The sequence below is a fragment of the Oppia nitens genome, unplaced genomic scaffold, assembly GCF_028296485.1.
Source record: "Oppia nitens isolate AA-2021 unplaced genomic scaffold, nextdenovo-longstitch-racon4-pilon3 scaffold13_pilon_pilon_pilon, whole genome shotgun sequence".
NCBI lineage: Eukaryota > Metazoa > Arthropoda > Arachnida > Sarcoptiformes > Oppiidae > Oppia > Oppia nitens.
This window is the reverse complement of record NW_026533192.1, coordinates 520,234-539,697: the sequence shown is the minus strand read 5'-3', so window position 1 is coordinate 539,697 and position 19,464 is coordinate 520,234. Positions and strand designations below refer to the sequence as shown.

General features: G+C 25.7%; 3 protein-coding genes and 1 non-coding gene across 6 annotated transcripts; 2 read left to right on the top strand and 2 right to left on the bottom strand.

Moving 5' to 3' along the window:
* The first annotated feature begins 408 nt into the window (after window positions 1-408).
* Window positions 409-9,805, top strand: LOC128961051 (glycerol-3-phosphate acyltransferase 1, mitochondrial-like). Of its 3 annotated transcripts, none has more exons than XM_054307262.1 (10): window positions 409-680; window positions 6,603-6,760; window positions 6,936-7,108; window positions 7,178-7,348; window positions 7,408-7,809; window positions 7,869-8,162; window positions 8,233-8,730; window positions 8,814-8,968; window positions 9,028-9,430; window positions 9,509-9,805. In XM_054307262.1, exons 1-10 carry the CDS (start codon window positions 495-497, stop codon window positions 9,679-9,681), a joined length of 2,613 nt encoding a protein of 870 aa, XP_054163237.1. In that variant the 5' UTR covers window positions 409-494; the 3' UTR covers window positions 9,682-9,805. The 3 variants fall into 3 exon arrangements, with proteins under 3 accessions (XP_054163237.1, XP_054163244.1, XP_054163252.1); XM_054307269.1 differs by lacking the exon at window positions 409-680 and adding an exon at window positions 3,167-3,267; XM_054307277.1 differs by lacking the exon at window positions 409-680 and adding an exon at window positions 6,502-6,524.
* Window positions 9,806-11,347: 1,542 nt separating this feature from the next.
* On the bottom strand, window positions 11,348-11,421 carry Trnat-agu (transfer RNA threonine (anticodon AGU)). The gene has a single exon. It is a non-coding gene; the product is annotated as a tRNA-Thr (tRNA).
* Window positions 11,422-12,117: 696 nt separating this feature from the next.
* LOC128960765 (cytosolic 10-formyltetrahydrofolate dehydrogenase-like) lies at window positions 12,118-19,464 on the bottom strand. Its single transcript, XM_054306901.1, has 7 exons — window positions 19,376-19,464; window positions 17,993-18,192; window positions 17,736-17,936; window positions 14,255-14,665; window positions 13,153-14,165; window positions 12,778-13,087; window positions 12,118-12,716 (listed from the first exon to the last, which is right to left on the bottom strand). The coding sequence occupies exons 2-7, from the start codon at window positions 18,177-18,179 to the stop codon at window positions 12,118-12,120; spliced, it is 2,721 nt and encodes a 906-aa protein (XP_054162876.1). The 5' UTR covers window positions 18,180-18,192; window positions 19,376-19,464.
* LOC128960775 (chymotrypsin inhibitor Ani s 6-like) lies at window positions 16,008-16,855 on the top strand. Its single transcript, XM_054306912.1, has 3 exons — window positions 16,008-16,170; window positions 16,336-16,432; window positions 16,717-16,855. The coding sequence occupies exons 1-3, from the start codon at window positions 16,095-16,097 to the stop codon at window positions 16,832-16,834; spliced, it is 291 nt and encodes a 96-aa protein (XP_054162887.1). The 5' UTR covers window positions 16,008-16,094; the 3' UTR covers window positions 16,835-16,855.

The window sequence follows — 19,464 nt, the reverse complement described above, 5'->3', positions numbered from 1 at the left end:
GGTTAAAACTTTTGTGTACTAATATTAATTATAAACAATATATGCATTGAATTATATCTATGATTGAGAAGGAGAGCTGAAAGTTGTTTTCAAGACATTGAAGAGAAAGAGAGAGAGAGAGAGAGAGAGAGAGAGAGAGAGAGAGAGAGAGAGAGAGAGAGAGAGAGAGAGAGAGAGAGAGAGAGAGAGAGAGAGAGAGAGAGAGAGAGAGAGAGAGAGAGAGAGAGAGAGAGAGAGAGAGAGARAGAGAGAGAGAGAGAAATGTTTACACATTTAAATGAATGTATAGTTTGTCTCATTGGGTGACAGGAGTGGGCATTCCGTCTCTCCCTTGTCTTTCGCTCCCCTTTTAATAGACTATTAGCTTTGGTATGTTTAACATACTATACTATGATATGTTATTAAGGGAGTCAAGTGTTGTTGTTTTGGGATATTTTTGACTTTTTAATGTATGTCTCACTCTATTTCTCACTATTACTTTCACATCCAGTGATATGCCATTCATTAAAAGATATTTTTTGTGGTCATTGTTTTTGGTGCAGACAATAGTTATTAAATTGTTGATCGCATTATTAATACAATTGAATAGTGCATCAAAAATAGTTATCAATAGTAAAAGTATTATCAGTTTATTCTCATTTAGAGCTAACTATTTGAAGCGTTCATCCAAAATGGCCCAGGTAAACTAATTTTTAATATCATATCAATGTATCAATAATTTATCATGTTAAAAATAATATTTAAAAAAAACTAAATTAAAATTACAACTTATTATATATTAAGTTAAATACGGTAGTAACCAATAATCATAATAAAATAAATAAAATTTATATACTATGATATTAATTTTTATCAATGGTGCATTATCTAATACGGTAAAATATTTTTTGTATGTTTGTGCCAACTAAATTTGTTATCATTTTTGTATTTTTATACTATTGATAATTAAGTTGTGATTTGAATTTTTCAATTACTTTGTAACAAAAATTTTATCACTAACTTGTTGTCAATACCTGTATTTTAAAATTATTTTCTAAAAGAAATATATTTTTTTATTTAATAATATTTTATATTTTATAATAATCCAGAATATGAAAGCTGTAATTATAAACAATAATTAAATAATATATATTATATGTAGTATATCTGAAATTAACTATTATTAGAAACAATAGATGGCAATTATTGTAAACAATTTATTTAAAGTTGACAAATCAACTTTGTTTAAATCATTTTCAATTTTAATGAAAATTTTAGACAATTATCCTTGATAATATAATTGAATATATTATATTTTATATTGTATTATGCAATATACTATATATAGTTATATTCTAATGAATTTAAAGTATATTACATAACTATCAGTCTAATTATGATACTAAAAATAAGTAATTTATAATAACAAAATAAATTTATAGTAACAGAATAAATTTATTTAAATCATAATAAATTATTTTGCAATATTTCATTTGTTTCCTTAAAATAATCCAAATATTTTTTTTTACAAATAACTATTAAAATATTAATAACCATTTGGCATATAATAGTAAAATTTACTCAATAATAACCCTATGTTCATATCAGTGTTGATTTGTACCGATATATACCTTATATACTGTAGTTCATCAATAGTCAGTCATCAATCATCGGTACAAATTGTAGAGATTATTGTATACATCATAACCAATTAAAATTTATAGATACAAAAATTACAATTTATAGTTGTATTAAAGGTATTTATTCAAAATTTTATATATTTTTATAACTATCATATTAAAAATTATTTTAGATATACTTTGTATTTTGATCAAAAAAATATAGTGATCTAATGTAATAATTATATCTTTAATAATTAAGTTTTTATAATTTTTTAAAGTTATTTGTAATATAATTTCGAAAAATACATTTAAAGTATAATATGATTACAAAAAAATATATTCTATTTTATAGTGTATTATACATAAAAAAATTCTAAATCTTATATATTGTATATAAATTATCGTAATATTATTAACAAAAGTTTGTATTGATTAGCTAATAGTCAATGATTAATCATATTTTATTATAATATTTTTATAAACAATATTATTAACACAATAAAAAAATTAAAAATAATAACTAAACTGTTGATAAAATTGATTGATTTCAAATATATACTTTCTAATACACTTATTATTTAAATAATTGATATTGGTAATACAGTATAAACATTATTTGATAAAAAATATTAACATAGAAAATTTCTTATTTAAAAAAATTATCCAATAAAAGTTGATATTTTTATTATGTAAATTTATAATAATAGGTGGTGTAACAAAAAATGTATTTTTAACATTTTATACCTGTATTAATATTTTTAGACCGTATTAAATAATTTTTAGTTAATTGACAATTATTTTTCTATAAATTAGCATTAATTATAAATATAATACTTTGCTTTTATAAATAATTTGTTTCATATTCATATTCAAATTTTATTTTAAATTACAACTTCAATAAAGTCTTTTTTAATGAAAATTATTTAATTATCTTAATATTTATATTTCTAACTTATAATAAATTAATTAAATAAAAAAGTGTCTGCAAAAGTGAAACTTTTTTAATTTATTTAATAATGCAAAACACATACACGGTTTCTATATGTATACAATAACATCGTTTAACCTGGACACTATTATATAAATTATGGATATGTTGTTTTTGATTGATATAAATTTTATATACACTAATAATACAGTATATTGAGTAAAAAATTAACAATGAAATAAAATGTTTTTTTTATTTTTCAAAGCAGACAAACATTACAAAGTTTAGTGATATTTAATTTGATTTTATGGACTTTACAGTTACATTAGTAAATATGATATCATTTTTATTTTTAATGATGTGACTGTCAATAGATTTTATTATACAGTATTTTATATTTATTTAATTTTGTCGCAATTTAATTAAGATTTCCCTATAAAATTAACATTATTGACGAAAACTCATACATAATATCCATGAATTTTCATGTGATTAATTGATGATATTTATCACTTTAAAGTCATGTACATTTATATGTAATGATATTAAATGATTAATTTAATATTTTAAATTTTATACTTATAAATGTAATAAGTTAATAATATTTATAATTAATATAATGAAATTTACTGATACTGTTTTTGGGGATACAACTAATAGTATTAAACAATGTTATTAGCAATGTTTCATACTTGTTGGGAATTTATGGGATTAACAATGGGATTAATATTTAAAAAGGTAAAAACAAATAATTTTTTTATTATTATAAAATTCATATACGGTAATTTTCTTCTATTAAATCTATTGATTAAGTTTAAGTTATACGTATAATTTTTTTTAAAAGTAATAATAAGTTTTATTTTACAATATATATAATTTATWTATATATATATACAGTACTTTATTATTTTTATAATATATTATAATGAAAATAGTATAATTGAAAATAATATAATTATATATTTTTATYGTTTAATTAATGAAGTATTAGTCATTTTTTAATTAATAATTTTGWTAAATAAATCATTTCTTTTTAAATAATTTAAATATAAGCTATTATTTTCAAGTGTATATGCATTTATATATAAATTAAACTTTACATAAAACATTTAACATAATTCCTAAATAATATTATAATTTTTATTGAATTTTAATATCAATCGTTTATCCATGATCAAATATTGAAATATGTTTTGAATTAATAGCAATATATAATAAGTTACAAAATATGTATATAAATTAATATGTACGTGAATTTATTTAGAAATAATCAATTAATATGACCTTCATCATCTATTTAAATGTTTAATGCAAGGATTGTTTATAATCATATAAAATATTTTTTTCCCTAATATTATTTGATTTATTCCAATGTCTTGGTCTATATTTTTATTTTATTTAATCAAATATATATATATATATATATATATAGTTACACAATAATCATTGACTAATTAAAGTTATTACTGTATGTTGTGTCTATATATATATATAGTATATTTAGAAAAATTATTATTTAAATATAATTAGAAATGTACAGGTATACTATTTTTTGTTAGTAAGCTATTTGAACATTGAACATACAGTTATAATAAACAATATTCTGTAAGACATTTGTTAATTTTAATTACTAAATGAATTACTAAATGTATAAATTAAATTTTTAAAGTACTTATCTGATAATATTATAGTTAACATGAAAATTTGTTTACAATAATAATAATAATATAATGAATCTTTTTCTACTAATTTGATAAGTGATTAGTGACTAACTCTAGAGATTTACACTTAATCTATTTGTATAAAAATAATTTTTATAATTTATATTTAATAATAAAATCATATTTGCAATGTTTTACAAATGAGAGCTTAATATACTCAAAAATAATAATTTTTATTTAATATAATTCAAAATAAACTAAAAATAATTAAAATATGTTGCACTTTGGCATCACTTTTATTTGACCGATACCTTAATCTATTAACTATTTTATATAAGCATTATTATGTTTTCTTTATATTTTTTGTTGTTTAAAAAAATTTGATCAATAATAAGCATTTATTATTAGTATTCAATGTCATCAAAGAAAAAAGTTGGCACTAATTTCAATTTTGATTATATAAATATTTTTGAATCTCTCTTAATCTTACATAATATATTTATAAATCATTTTTATTATGTATGTATATATACTGTATAATTATGTATCATAGAAATGTCGTTCAACTCATAATTAATGACAACCTTCACTATTATTTTTAAAAATATTGAACAGTAATATAAATACAGTGTATATATATATATGATATATATATACACACATTATATTATACAATCCCTCTAATGTTTTATTTAGTAATCATTGATCAATAAATTCATGGAAATAATATACGATATATTGTTTTATAATTTATAACTTTATTTTTTTGGTACTTATTATGAGTCAAACTGATTGTTAATATGAAATTATATTTTTTTCCTCACAAAAAAACAGTTTTATGGGAAATATTTTAACAGTAAATTTATATAATATATTTCATATATAAATATTATTGGAATATTAATATAAACTAATAGAGTAAATATAGGGTAAATCTATAACTAAATAAAATATTATATTTTTATTAAATATTTGTAAACTATAAACTTTGCTATTTATAGAAACATTTTTTTACAAATACACAAAAAGTAGATTTGTTTTCTATGAATAGAAATGTTTTTGATAAAAATCAAAGTTTTAGAGAAAATAAAAATTAATGTTTAATTATAAAGTGTTTGAATATGTATTGATGGGATACACATGTTTAATAGTACAGTATTATCAATATTAATAATAGCACTAATATAGTAATACTGTATTAATGACTATTAATATTACTATAGATAATGGTCTACAAAAATATATAAACTTTGAACTCTAATTATAAACACTATTAATAATTGATTATAATTTTTAAGTCGTTTATATAGTAATTTGAATGACCATAAAAGGTGCCAATATTTATATTAAAATATAGACAACAATTTAGACCCATATTTCATATGAATAAATAATTTCACGTGCTTATTTCAATTTAATTTAGTGTAATATCACGTGCAATGAAAATATATTTAATTTCTAAATTATAATCCAATGTTTGAAAATGTTATTTATTTTAAAATCACGTTTACAGTGTACCTGATTTTATTATCGATTTATATTTGATTTAGGATTTTTTTTCTTTGAAATCTAAAATTTTTATATTTTTAATAATAATTAATTAATATTTTTTTTGTCACACAAATTGAATTTCAAATTTTATATAATTATTATACAGTAATAGTTTAGTTAATCCTTTACCTACAAAACGTTACACTATTATCATATAATTTCGATCCCATTATATAAATACTAATGTAAATGTAATGTAAATGTAATGTAAATGTAATGTTTGCACTGATTTACTCTCACTTATAACAGTATATATGAATGATTGATACTTTAGATTATTATATGACTATTTTGAACATTGAAATCAAATAATCAATTACTAGTGTTGCCACATAATCTAGAGGAATAACTTTGAGATAGATTATATGTAAATTAATATACTGTAAATTTATATTGGCAGTTTTAAATGAAAATGTTTGTTTTTATAATTAACATTTTTTACATGTAAAAATATGAAAATAAATATTTTTTGTGTCAAATTATATAAAAATATTATTAAGKTGAGCAATAAATATAAATAATCAATGTATATTTTATTTMATCAATATAGAATTATAATTATTTTGTAATAAGTTTGTTTTTACGTTTATTATTACAATCTGKCAATTATATATATATATATATATATATAACATATAATTTTTATAATTAAATAAATACTATTATCAACAACAAATAACCGGTTAATATTGGTACATGTGGTAACCATTGATGTATTAAAGCAATTTGATTGGCTGTTTGTTGTGCAGACACACACACATAATGTTGTCTAATGTTGACACTGTTTGTGACCATATTTTCGGCAAATAATAAAATCATATAATTATTATTGTAATGAAACTAAATAGACATCAATTGCAGGTCAATGAACACCTGATTGGTACCCGATTGGCACCATTCAAGTCCAGTGCCAACTATTTTGACCCGAAGTTGCCACGAGAGCGGCCAGTGGTCAACACTACGTGTGCCAAATGTACGGCAATTAAGTCCAACAAATTATTATTGAATTTTAATTACCGGTAATTGAAATGTCATTTATTTATCATATGATTAATGTATAGATTGTATAATAATTGACAATAATTTAGATATTATTATACAAATAGTCATCAATTTATTTATAACTAATTGAATGTTAAAACTTTGATTGAATTGAATTAACTATTAATTGTTTTTATCAATTGTTTCATTCAGTAATCGTAATCTAATTTCCCGATCATTTTATTACGCCTCGTATGTAATGTCACGGAAAGTGGACTCTCATTATCCAGAAGTGGCCGGCAAAGTGATCCGTAGCGGTAAAGTACAGACTGCTATCAAAGAGTCGGCTATTGAAGAGTTCAATCAATTACGAGAAGATGAAGCAGGTATTGGTGTGATTAACATCTCTTAACTATTTTTATTTTKAAACGTCTAATGATTTCTATATATCATAGGTCTTGTCGAAGAAGAAGAGCTTAAAACTATTGAACGRAAACAGAGATCGCGTGCAATAGAAATACTTCAGCGAATGAAGTCATGTATYTCATCATCGCTTCTCCGTATCGCTGGTTGGGTGCTCTATAAACTACTGTCCAAAATGTTAACCACAATTCAGTTTCATGAAGGTATTAACTGATCTATTTATTTGTTATTTGATTGATTTGCCAAATGGATCAACATTTAGGTCAAATTGAACGCATCCGCCGCTGCCGTACCTCATCAGCCAATATACCCATCGTTTATCTGCCACTCCATCGGTCACATCTTGACTACATTTTAGTGTCATTTATACTATATATGAATAATATTAAGCCTCCGTTGGTCGCCGCCGGTGATAACCTACTCATACCATTTTTTGGTAATCTAATGCGCGGTTTGGGCGCATTCTTCATCAAGCGTCGACTTGACCACAGCGATGGTAAAAGRGATCACCTCTACAGAGCTGTTCTCCAGACTTATATTAATGAGAACTTGAAATCTGGTAACTCATTGGAGTTTTTCATTGAAGGCGGCCGTTCGCGCACTGGTAAAGTCTTGACTCCTAAGTCAGGCTTACTATCCGTTATCGTTGACTCTGTACTCGATGGTATGTTTGTATGGTATATGTTTGATAAAAAAAGATAATTAATGATTTGCAAATAACAGGTTCACTGCAAGATGTATTCATAGTTCCTATAGCCATATCCTATGAGAAGCTCATGGATGGCACGTTTGTTGCCGAACAACTCGGCAAACCAAAAACACCCGAAAGCTTTACGTTAGCCGCCCGATCCATTTGGTCGACACTTCATACGAAGTTCGGCTCAGTTCGGGTCGACTTTTGTAATCCTTTTTCACTTAAAGATTACTTACATAACTCCTCCTTTAATACAGTCAAAAGTAATAACATATTAAATAAACAACACAATCATCAGGGATTACATTGTGTTGCTTGTAATGGTAATTAAATGAATTTATTTTTTTTAATCAATTTAARACATTTAATGACACTTTGATTGTTGTTAATTAGGTAATACTCAGCAACTGTCGGCTTTTGAGTCTATCTATGGACTTGACGTCATTGCATCTGAAGATAAACGCCACACAATCGAGAAGTTGGCTCAACATGTAGTTTACGATGCGTTCAATGCATTAACATTGATGTCCACCCAAATGGTAGCCTTCCTATTGCTGACTAAACACCGTAAGGGAGCAACACTTCATCAATTAGCTCAAAGTCTCAATTGGTTTCGCGAAGAATGCAATAGACGAAATCGTGACGTTTGTGTTACCGGTGACTCGTTGGACGTCATCCGAAATGCTTGTCTATTATTGGGCAAAGATCTGGTGTCCATCGAAAAGGTATCAATGGCCTGGTCTTCGTCAGACRGTTTGGGAGGACCGCTGACAGAGAACAACAATGTGAAGATAGTGTTCCTCAAACCATCAGTTAAATTGCCGCACGTACTCGAGCTTCAGTATTACGCCAACTCTTGTATATCACTTTTCCAATTGGATTCAGTTATAGGTCAGCTATCAAATTGTTGTCAATACTAATATTTACTAAATTTAATTATCTAATGATTTTTTAATATTAAAATAATTATATAGTCAATGCAATGTTTGCATTAATTAACAATCAATTGGATGGACTGTCTGCATGTGGGGATAACATGGAAAGTCATCTGTGCATTGATTATAACGATTTGATAGACAAATCTATACAACTTTGCGATATACTTCATAACGACTTTCTATTAGCACCGGTATGTCGATTGGGTTTATTATGATTTTGTTTTATTTTAAAATTATTACTTTACAATAGCCCTGTGTCAACATTCGCGACAAAGTTACCGATACGGTTGAAAACATGATAATGTTTGGTATACTTACCGAAGCCCACAAAGATGTGGTGGCSGACTATCAACTCAAACAGCGATTCCGTCATTTCGAGTTTGATGATGACGGAGAAGAGGACGGCTATATTGGCGGACATAGGAATGGCTTTAATATTAAGCGTCGAGAGCTTAGAATTGTGTTGACTGATGAAAACAAAGAGTCATTATTGTTTTACCGATCAGTGTTGGCCGCTTATATTGAATCCTATTGGGTGGCCGCTTCTACATTACCCAAACTAATCGGCAGCGAAGCTATTGATGAGGAAACGTTTTTTAATCAAATGATTGATATTGCAAAAGAAAAGCAACAAAAAGGACTGTTATTTCACGGTAACTATATTTTATAATAATCTATTTGAAATAAATTGTTAATTTAATTAAACATTATTTTTGTTTTCTTTTATACAGAGGAGTGTATAGCTCTCGATCCCTTCAAAAATGCTGTCAAACTATTTGAAAGTTGGAATCTATTGATTATTGAAACGATAAACGGTGTCCGACACCTACGGCTCAGGCCTGAGTTTAATAGTGTACAGGAGCTCAATGATGTTATACTCAGGATTGAAGACTTCAAAATATAGTCATCCAAAAATGGGAACTCATATTTTCAAACAACAATCTCTATAATGAACTAAAGATTTTATCTCTCGTTACATAATTTATGATATTTGTGTTATTTAAAAATATATATTAAATATAAATGATTTTTGGTAAATATGTATTTACATAAATCATTACTTTAATAACCAATTGACACAATAAGTCATGAATTATTTTATTAAAACTTACGTTAGAATTTTAGCAAAATTTTTTTTACGAGTCAGACCATTGACTTTAAAAAATTAGTGATTGAACTGTGGTATGAGTAATATTATTGTTTTATTTTTAAAAACAAATTAATATTAATATAGTTTTTAATTTCTTCTTACAATTTTATAAAGAGAAATATTGATAGAGATTTGAATATAAAATTTTAAATACTTATTTATAATCTCATGATGTACTGTATATTCTCAACTATTTACTCTACAAACTTGTAATCGTTAATAACTTTTTTTCAATTTATAAGTTTATCAATGTTATCACAAGARAGAGAGAGAGATAGACAACTAAATTAGGTTAACTCCTATTTCTGGACTAATATCATAAACTGAGGAACGGGTAGATTTGAGAAAACGGAGTTTTATATAGACTGAATTGAAAACGGTTTTCTAGTAATACCTATATTAGTGAGTTTCATAACAATATGTGCTCAAAAAACCTTTAAAAATTAATTAAAATAATTGATTTAAAGTGGTTTTATTGTAATTAATATTATTTTGTATAGTATTTTCATTATATTATTTATAATGATACGGTTTTGTTATTTTTAATTGATGAATGCGATGAATATAGTAAAATATATATTATATAGTTTAAATATAAATATATTTTATTGAAACATAACAAATAATCTCATTTTTTATTAAAATATTGTTCAATATTTTTGTGAATAATTATATATTTTTATTTTATATATATATAATGTTATATATTAATGTATATGAATCAAGTACTGTATTTTAAATAATTTTTAAAAAAAATTATTATGGTCAATAAATTTATTTTATTGGTAATATTTTATCTAAGTTATAAATTTTAATATAGAAAGATAATTAATATATTTTATTATTGAAAAATAATAAAAATTAACTTTAATTTAATAACTGAATATATATTAATTTAATTTACTTAAAATATGATTCTATGAAAATAAATGCTTATTAATCAATATTAATTTTAATCATATTATTAAATATATTTATAATTAGTTTATTAATAGTTTTTTCAATTAATTTATCAAAAAAATGTTTAGCAATAAATTTGATAAAACAAAATAAATTATTAAACATTAGTAAATGAGACTACAAAGCAAATGTTTATTTCATAAACTTAAATTAGATCATCAAATAAATTGATTTTAATGAATTTAAAATTAGATAAATATGTAGTACATTATGGCATATGTTTATAATTATTATTTTTTAATACATTAATTATCAAAATAAACTAACCAAGGTTGTCTAGACAATTTTGGATGCACTCAAATCAGATATTTGTCATACATTAATAATATATTACTTTTATTTTAAAAATATATAGAAAAACTTAAGATAAGTAATTATTGATTTTGAGTAATAGTTAATAATTAATWAATAAAAATTATTAGTTATATGTTTAAAAAATAAATAACAAAAAATACAAAAAAGGCACCGCCGAGATTCGAACTCGGGATCTCCTGTTTACTAGACAGGCGCTTTAACCAACTAAGCCACGGCGCCTCACATTTACCCTACATATAGATTAACCTATACTAGCATTAGTATTGTTGTACTATTTAGTAGTTTTGATAATACTGTAACAATCAATGCACTGCAATATTATTGTATATTAATGKTTAACTCAATAATATAGTGTTTACCGGTAAATGTGTATATAATGTTYATTTACTGCCATCTATTATCAATTGTGAAATGTTATTACTATATTATATTTATTATTAGGAAATTCCTAATAGGAATCCTAATTTAGGATTTTCAATACAATATATTTATTTTGAAAAGTTGTATATAYACTGTATATTATACAGTATTCAATACTATACTGTAATTATTACAATATTATAAATTATTATAACTATTTTATTTATATAAAATGGTTAAAACTAACTTTAATTTCTCTAATTGATTATGATTTTTCAATTTATAATAATTTATAGACAATTCAAAATTTAGTAAAAATATAGATTTTATTTATAACATGTAATTTAAAATAGATTATAGTTTATTATAATTATCTTTTAAAAATTGTTTTTAATTATTTATTAATTAACTAATTATAAGTTATTTTATAATTATATAAAAAATAATGAGTAATTACTTAATTAAAACTTATATTTAAAAATTAAACAAAATATCATTAATATACAATTAAATCAAAAAATTACATTAAAAATCACTAATCAAATGATAATCCTTTCAATACTCAATGGTAACGGTTTTGGTCTTCAGATATTCGTTGAGCGCCTCCTGACCCAAGTCTTTRCCGAAACCCGATTGTTTGAAACCGCCGAAAGGCGCGGCMACATCGGTCTTGTTGTAACAGTTAACAAAACACGTGCCGGCATTGATCTTCTCGGTCACGTACAGTGCTTTGGAGATGTCGCGCGTGAAGACACCCGAAGCTAATCCAAATTCGGTATTATTGGCCCGACGAAGGACATCGTCGACATCGCCATTTGGGAACTTACTGATGATCATAATCGGTCCGAACGACTCTTCCCGTGCAATGTACATATTGTCGGTGACCTCCGTAAATATGGTCGGCATAAAGTAGAGACCCGGTCTGTCCACTTGTCGGCCACCGTAGACAAGTCGTGCGCCATCTTTAACTCCTATCTGTGCGTATTCAACAAGTTTTTCGAGATGCGACCTATGATTTTGAGGACCGTGCGATGTGGACCTGTCTAAAGGATTGCCAATCTTTATTTTACGGGTTTCCTCGACAACCCTTCGGACAAACTCGTCGTGAATGGACTCCTCGACAAACAATCGACCGGCAGCTATACAGTTCTCACCTAATGGACAGAAAGCCATGATATAGTCTGTATGGCAATAAAATCTTTATAGAAAACAAACCTTTATTGAAGAATACGCCAGACATGGCCTGACGTACAGCGCGTTCGAGATCTGCGTCGTTGAAGATAATAAGCGGCGATTTTCCGCCCAATTCTAGTGACACACGTTTCATGTTTGACTCGGCACAGGATCTCATAATTTGTTGTCCAATCGGTGTTGAACCAGTAAAACCCAGTTTACGTATCAATGGATGATCGGCTATGGCCTGACCGCACACCGAACCAGAACCGGGAAGTATATTAATAACACCGGGAGGAAAACCGGCGTAAACCGATAACTCAGCCAATTTGAGTGCAGTTAGTGGTGAGACCTTAAAAATTTTCAACAAACCTATTATTATTAATGCATTAAAAAGTCAGACACAGTTACGCCTACCTGTGCTGGTTTTAAAACAACAGTATTACCGGCTGCCAGACATGCGGCCATTTTCCATGAGACCATCATTAACGGGTAATTCCAAGGTGTGATTATACCGCACACCCCTATTGGCTCCTTTTTAGTAAATGACAGATTTCTATTGGGTCGGGCGTTGTTGATGGGTATGGTTGAGCCCTGAATTTTGTCGCACCAACCGGCAAAGTACCTCCACGTGTCGATCGACATTCCGATATGTGTTTTGATGGCCAACGTATAGACAGCTCCCGAATCAATGGATTCAATTGTGGCCAACTCTTCCTTGTGTTGCTCCATAAGATCGGCCAATCGGAACATTAGTTTACCGCGATCTCTGGCATTCATTTGTGCCCAATCGCCCGACTCGAATGCCATGGCGGCCGCAGCGACAGCTTTGTCTACATCCTCGCGAGTGGCGCTCTGGACCTCACAAATGATTGATTCGTCGTTTGGATTAATTGTTTTTAAAACTTTTTGCGGATTTGACGAATCGATGAACTGATTGTTTATAAAGAGTTGATTAGCAAACCTGACGGTTCGCTTATTTACGTTCAACTCGACCGGTGTAAACACTAACTGTTGGCCACTGGAGCCGCCGCGCGACTTGAGAACAACCAATTTGGAGAATTCATCAAAAGTTGTGGCCATATAGACGTCTTCATTGGCCAGTTCGACGCCGGCCATCGATTCGATCTCTTTGATCTCCTCGACCAGTCTCGTCACGTCCATAGAACCGGCGCCCGATTTGAAGAAATCTGTGGCCAATTCAATCTCTAAGTTTAATATAGACTCCCAAATGGATTTAATTTGATCTACAATTGCTTGTTCATCAGCTGATAGATCACCAATGTCTGATTGGACATCACTCTGKCCATAATTGGCCGCTGCAATCATTTTCCCGTTTTCCAGAACCAGTTTTTTTACATTAACGGGCTGTCCGTCCCGTCCGAACAGTAGTAAACCCTCGTTGTGCACCAGTGCTGGTCGTTCAGCACCTGTAATATTTTTATTATATAATATAAATTTACATTAATATTACCGGTAGTATAAAATTATTATTAATAACTGTTTGAAAAGCTAATACCTGGCACTTGAACTTCAAGTCCATCTTTGGGAATATCCTTTTTCCAGCGTTGAGAGCCATACAGTTTGACCTCTTGGCCATCAAGTGTGACCCAAGCACCGGGCACTTTGTCGCAGCCGCGGATGAAGTCGTGCAACTGTTGTCCAGTTAATTCACTAATTTTGATTATAGACGACTCTTTCTTGTTAAGCATTGGTTCATAGGAGGCGCCCTCCTCGGACTGGGTAACTCGTGGAGCCTTTCCAACGGCAATCAAGTTAACGGCTTCGGCCATCGCTTTAATACCTTCCGGGAATAGGAATCTGTTATATAACGACTCAACCGTCTCATTGTCGTCCAGTTCCACCTGACGTTGCAATAGTATGGGACCGGTATCTAACCCATCGTCGGCCCAGAAAATTGAGAAACCGCCTAAAAATTGTTGTGTAAATTGTTTTTTATTTATTTAATTAGTATTTTTGTTTTATATTTCTTATGATCAACACGTGATAGAAGGGTTGTTTGTGTGGACTATAAATAGAAATTTATAGCAAAATAAATAAACTATAAATAAATTAATTATCAATATATTTCGCAATTAAATATGTTTATAAATAAATAATTTAGAATTAAAAAAAATAAATTATTAAAATAAAAATATTTGTATCATGGATTGTTATTTCATATTACTATATACCAAACTATACCTGCTATATAGCAATTAACTTCAAAAATAGTTATATCTATTGATTATCTCATAGATAAAAAAATTTAGCACTAATATTTGTGGTTTATATTCAATGACAAAATTATAATTAAGTGTCTTTTAATACGGTAAATTAATTAAATTATTATTATTTTATTATGTTATGTTTACTACTTTACAATTTACATCATAATTAAAATATGTTTGAAAAGTTAAGAAAAATTAATATAAAGTAAATCTTATATTTTATTTATAAAGAAAATTTTATATATATTTTATATAGAATAATTACTGTATTTTAAAAATAAAAAATACAGCATTTAATTTATTATTATTATTATTATTTTTAAAACTATGATTTTAACCTAAAGATGTTTTATTTTGCTGTATGATTGCCAGTAATTTCTATACCAGTTTTGGCCATAAACTTGTTTTGGGCCATAAATTCCTTATATTTATTTTATATAAGGAATAGTTGTTATTTATTAAGAGCACAACTATTATAAGTAAACAAAATTTTCATCGATTCGACTCTCACTCCTAATCTAAGGATAAATATATATTATATTATTGTATATCCAACTAAACAAACCCCTTATCCTTAAAACTCTGGTAACAAAATAAATATTTTTCCGATATTAATATATTGTCATTCAATTTTGTTTCTATAGTTAAAAGTCAATTTAAATGAATATATTTCACAATTAGTAAACTATTTTGTTGTTGAAACAAATAGTAAGTTTTTAATATCCGTTCAAAAATGTTAAGCTATTAATATATTAGCGCCAAATAATTTTGTATATAAAAAAGTGTTTTCCCTTATTATARACGTCRATTTTTTAGTGTTAATGAAATAATATAATAATTTTTGTATTGTATTATCGACTATATTTAGTAACGTTAAAAATTAAGTGACTATTTGTTTTGTTATTTTTATATAAAAGACACATTTTATAATAATAATAATTTCTAATATAAAATTCTGTATTTAATTAAATTAAATATTGTGAAAAAATAGTTTAATGTTAGTGTTTGTGGTTATTTAAACCAAAAAAAGTGTCATTCATTGAAAAGTCATTGTTAAGTAAACCTCAAACTTGAAAATTTTGTTTAAATCTCTATAAAAAACAAGTAAACAATTTTGATGTCAAAACTATGAACAAAATTATAGTTTTGTTGCTTATCATAGCATTTATCATATTATGTATGCCATCACTATATGAATCAAAAAGTAAGTCAGTGTATATAAATTTTTTGTTATTAATAATGATTTTTGTTATTATCAAATCACCTAAATACCAATACACGTTTTGGCGATTTATGTTATTTWTATTTTCGATGAATAAATTATGTGTTATATTTAATATTAATTATTTTTATTATTATTTATAAATAGAGAGCATAAAGGAGTGCAAAGGGGGCCGAGAGTTCTGGGGCTGTGAGTCGCCCACTAAAGAGTGTCAGAGATTATGCGAAAATAAACACTTAAGAAGGTATGACTTGATTTTTGTTGTTAAATAACCCAAATATATATATAATAAATGAGTTTTAATTTTTTTTTAAGTTCATTTTAAGTTCATATTTAGTATTTAATGTGTGATATTGCAATTTTTTCTGCTCATAGTATAATATTTCACAATTGATGTTAAAATATTAGTAAAATTTTATCAACAATTCTAATATCAATTTCATCATTACACAAAATAATAAAAATTTTCCAAAATAGCCCTGATAGTTTTCTCTAATCAATTTTATCAAATTGTTTTTTTACTAATAGGTCAAAAGCCAAGGCCTGCAATAAGACATGTCATTTATCATGTATTTGTGTGCCGGGCTTTCTAAGGGAGGGCGAGAATGGCGAGTGTGTCCCGGAGTCCGAGTGCTCTAATTTCTAATAAAAATGTATTTTTTGGGACATTTATTGTTAATTAATAACATATTTTTTAGTATTTTATAATAGATAATATATACTGTTCTAAAAATATATATATTAAAAATTAAATTTCTGTAATATACAACTTTTATTTTGTAACTTAATTAATTAGCAACATAATAATTTGTCGATTTTTATTTTCAAGCAATTTTTTTTAATTAGGATTTCCTATTATAAAAAGATATCCTATTTATTATTATAAAATAATAACTATATATATATATATATATATATATACCTCGCTTAAACTTTGTTGATAAATAACTTATAAATAAAATAATACTTTTTCAAATTAATATAAGTTTTCTTGTGTTATTAAAACTAAATAAGTTATCGGATAGTAAATTTAATTTTTAAAAATTAAAATACAATATTTTTGCCAAACCTTGTTTAGTACTTAGGAACTATAAAAATGACTATATTTTAAATTGTATGTACTGTATTGTACTGTAGTATACAATTTGTATATCATTATTCAATATTTTTTTTGATAAAATAAATTATACATTTGAGTTCATATCACATATCAATAGATAAAACACATTATGATTTATCAAAAATACATATAAATTTTTGTACTCAAATTGTTTTTCTAACTCTCCATTCATGGGATGTTCACATGATTGCTTTTACTTAATAATAAATACTTATTTACAGTAATGATAATATAAATAACTGATTTTCAAATAAACACCTATTTTTGAAAATAATTTAAAAAACTATTTCCTTAGAAATATGCAATTAATATACTTCATAATAAAATTAGATAATATAAAAAGTGTACATATAAATATGAAATCAATAGATTTTTAATACTATATTTTCAATAATAATTTGTATAATAAATTCAAAAAAATATTTACCTAATTTATCGCCACTGATGAGTGTCCAGTTAATACTAGCAGCACCTCTATGTTTAGGCAACAGAGATGGGTGATAGCAAATGGATTGATGTTTGGGATAATTGATGACCTCCATGGGTATGAATTGGGAACAGTATGGTAGCACATTTAGCTCAGCACCCACCGATTTATACTGTTCCAGTACTTTGGGCAATGGTTGTCCTATGATTTACAAAAAAATATATTATTAAGTATTCTCTAATTGTTTTCAGACATACCTTTTGATCGCCAATTTTTAAACTTAAATACCGGCACTCCATCACTGGCCGCTACCGATGCCAACGGGTCTTCTCTGTTGTTGACATCGGGAATAGTAAATACACCGACAACTTGATGGCCATTCTGTTGCAATAATTGATACACAGAGCTGGCAAACACCGACTGTCCAATTATGGCAATCTTCATATTAGATTGGTTTCTGGTTGTCACAAATGATACAGTTTTTGAAATAATTTTATTTTTCAGCGATAAAAACTTTAGTAACATTCATATAGTTTGCTATTGATATTTATATACTTTTAAATTTGAAATATTTTTAAAGTAAACATTTTTTCCGTTTGGTTACTGATAAGGGACAGTAGGTATGGATTTGTATATTCAATTAATGTTTATAATATTATATATTTATATATATATATATGACACAACACCACTGATAAAATGTGTTTCATTTCAATATGAAAATTATATATAAAATATAATATATATATATATATGTTTCTAATATTGTAAATGAATTTAATTGTTAATTAATTGGTAWWTTCTGATAAATTCATAAAATAAGTGATCAAATATAGYTATATAGTTTGCAAATTATTACTGTAAATTATATGTCGATCTATTGGACACTTTTACACTCAATACTTATAATGTTATATAATATCTTAGATGTTTGTTAATAATTTTGAAATCAAAACTGTTTATAAATGTTATATAATATCTTAAAAAGTACTAAATTAGTACTGGAGTGAAATTTCTCGTTTTTTGACCAAAAATAAATTCAATAAAATAAAAAAGTAAAATCTTTTTTTATTAATTTACTTGATTTCTTGATTTTTGGTATTATTTAGTCTATCTTATAATATACTATAAGTCTGTAACTGTATGTATAAATATGATATAAGTTTATTTGGTTCAAAATACAGGTCCTTATGTGAGGTGATAGCAAATACTGTATTTGAAAAGTTAATGAACTATTTTGAGAACAGTCTATAATATCATTTAAAGTACTGACAATTTTGTACAGTATTAGTTTAAGTTTTAAACGATAAAATTGATAAAACAAGTATACCTTTATTAAAACAATTAATTAATTAATTATTTTCAATTAAMTTAATAATAACAATTAATTTAGTTAAAAACAGAAACCTAACAATAAATTKTTGTTATTATAGTTATATATAGATAATAAAATAATAAAAAGATAATATAGACATTACATATAGATAAGAATATATTGTAAGGTTTCAATTGTTTAGTAGTTAGCATATTAAACGTTTAAATAATTTAATAAATGATTTATTATTATCGAAAAAGAATATATTGATAATAATAAATATGTAATTTTACTATTAATGTACTAAAAAAATAATTTTATTAACCTGAATATTTGTAAATTTTTCAATTTTTGTCCAAAATACTTAACCACTATTTGGATAATGTCCAGCAAAACTTGAACACAATTTAATGA

Bases quoted from the DNA above. Each gene is read 5' to 3' on its own strand.
- LOC128960775 (XM_054306912.1), top strand. From the start codon at position 16,095: ATGAACAAAATTATAGTTTTGTTGCTTATCATAGCATTTATCATATTA. The intron at 16,171-16,335 runs GTAAGTCAGTGT...ATTTATAAATAG, and splicing joins ATCACTATATGAATCAAAAA to AGAGCATAAAGGAGTGCAAA. The intron at 16,433-16,716 runs GTATGACTTGAT...TTTTACTAATAG, and splicing joins GAAAATAAACACTTAAGAAG to GTCAAAAGCCAAGGCCTGCA.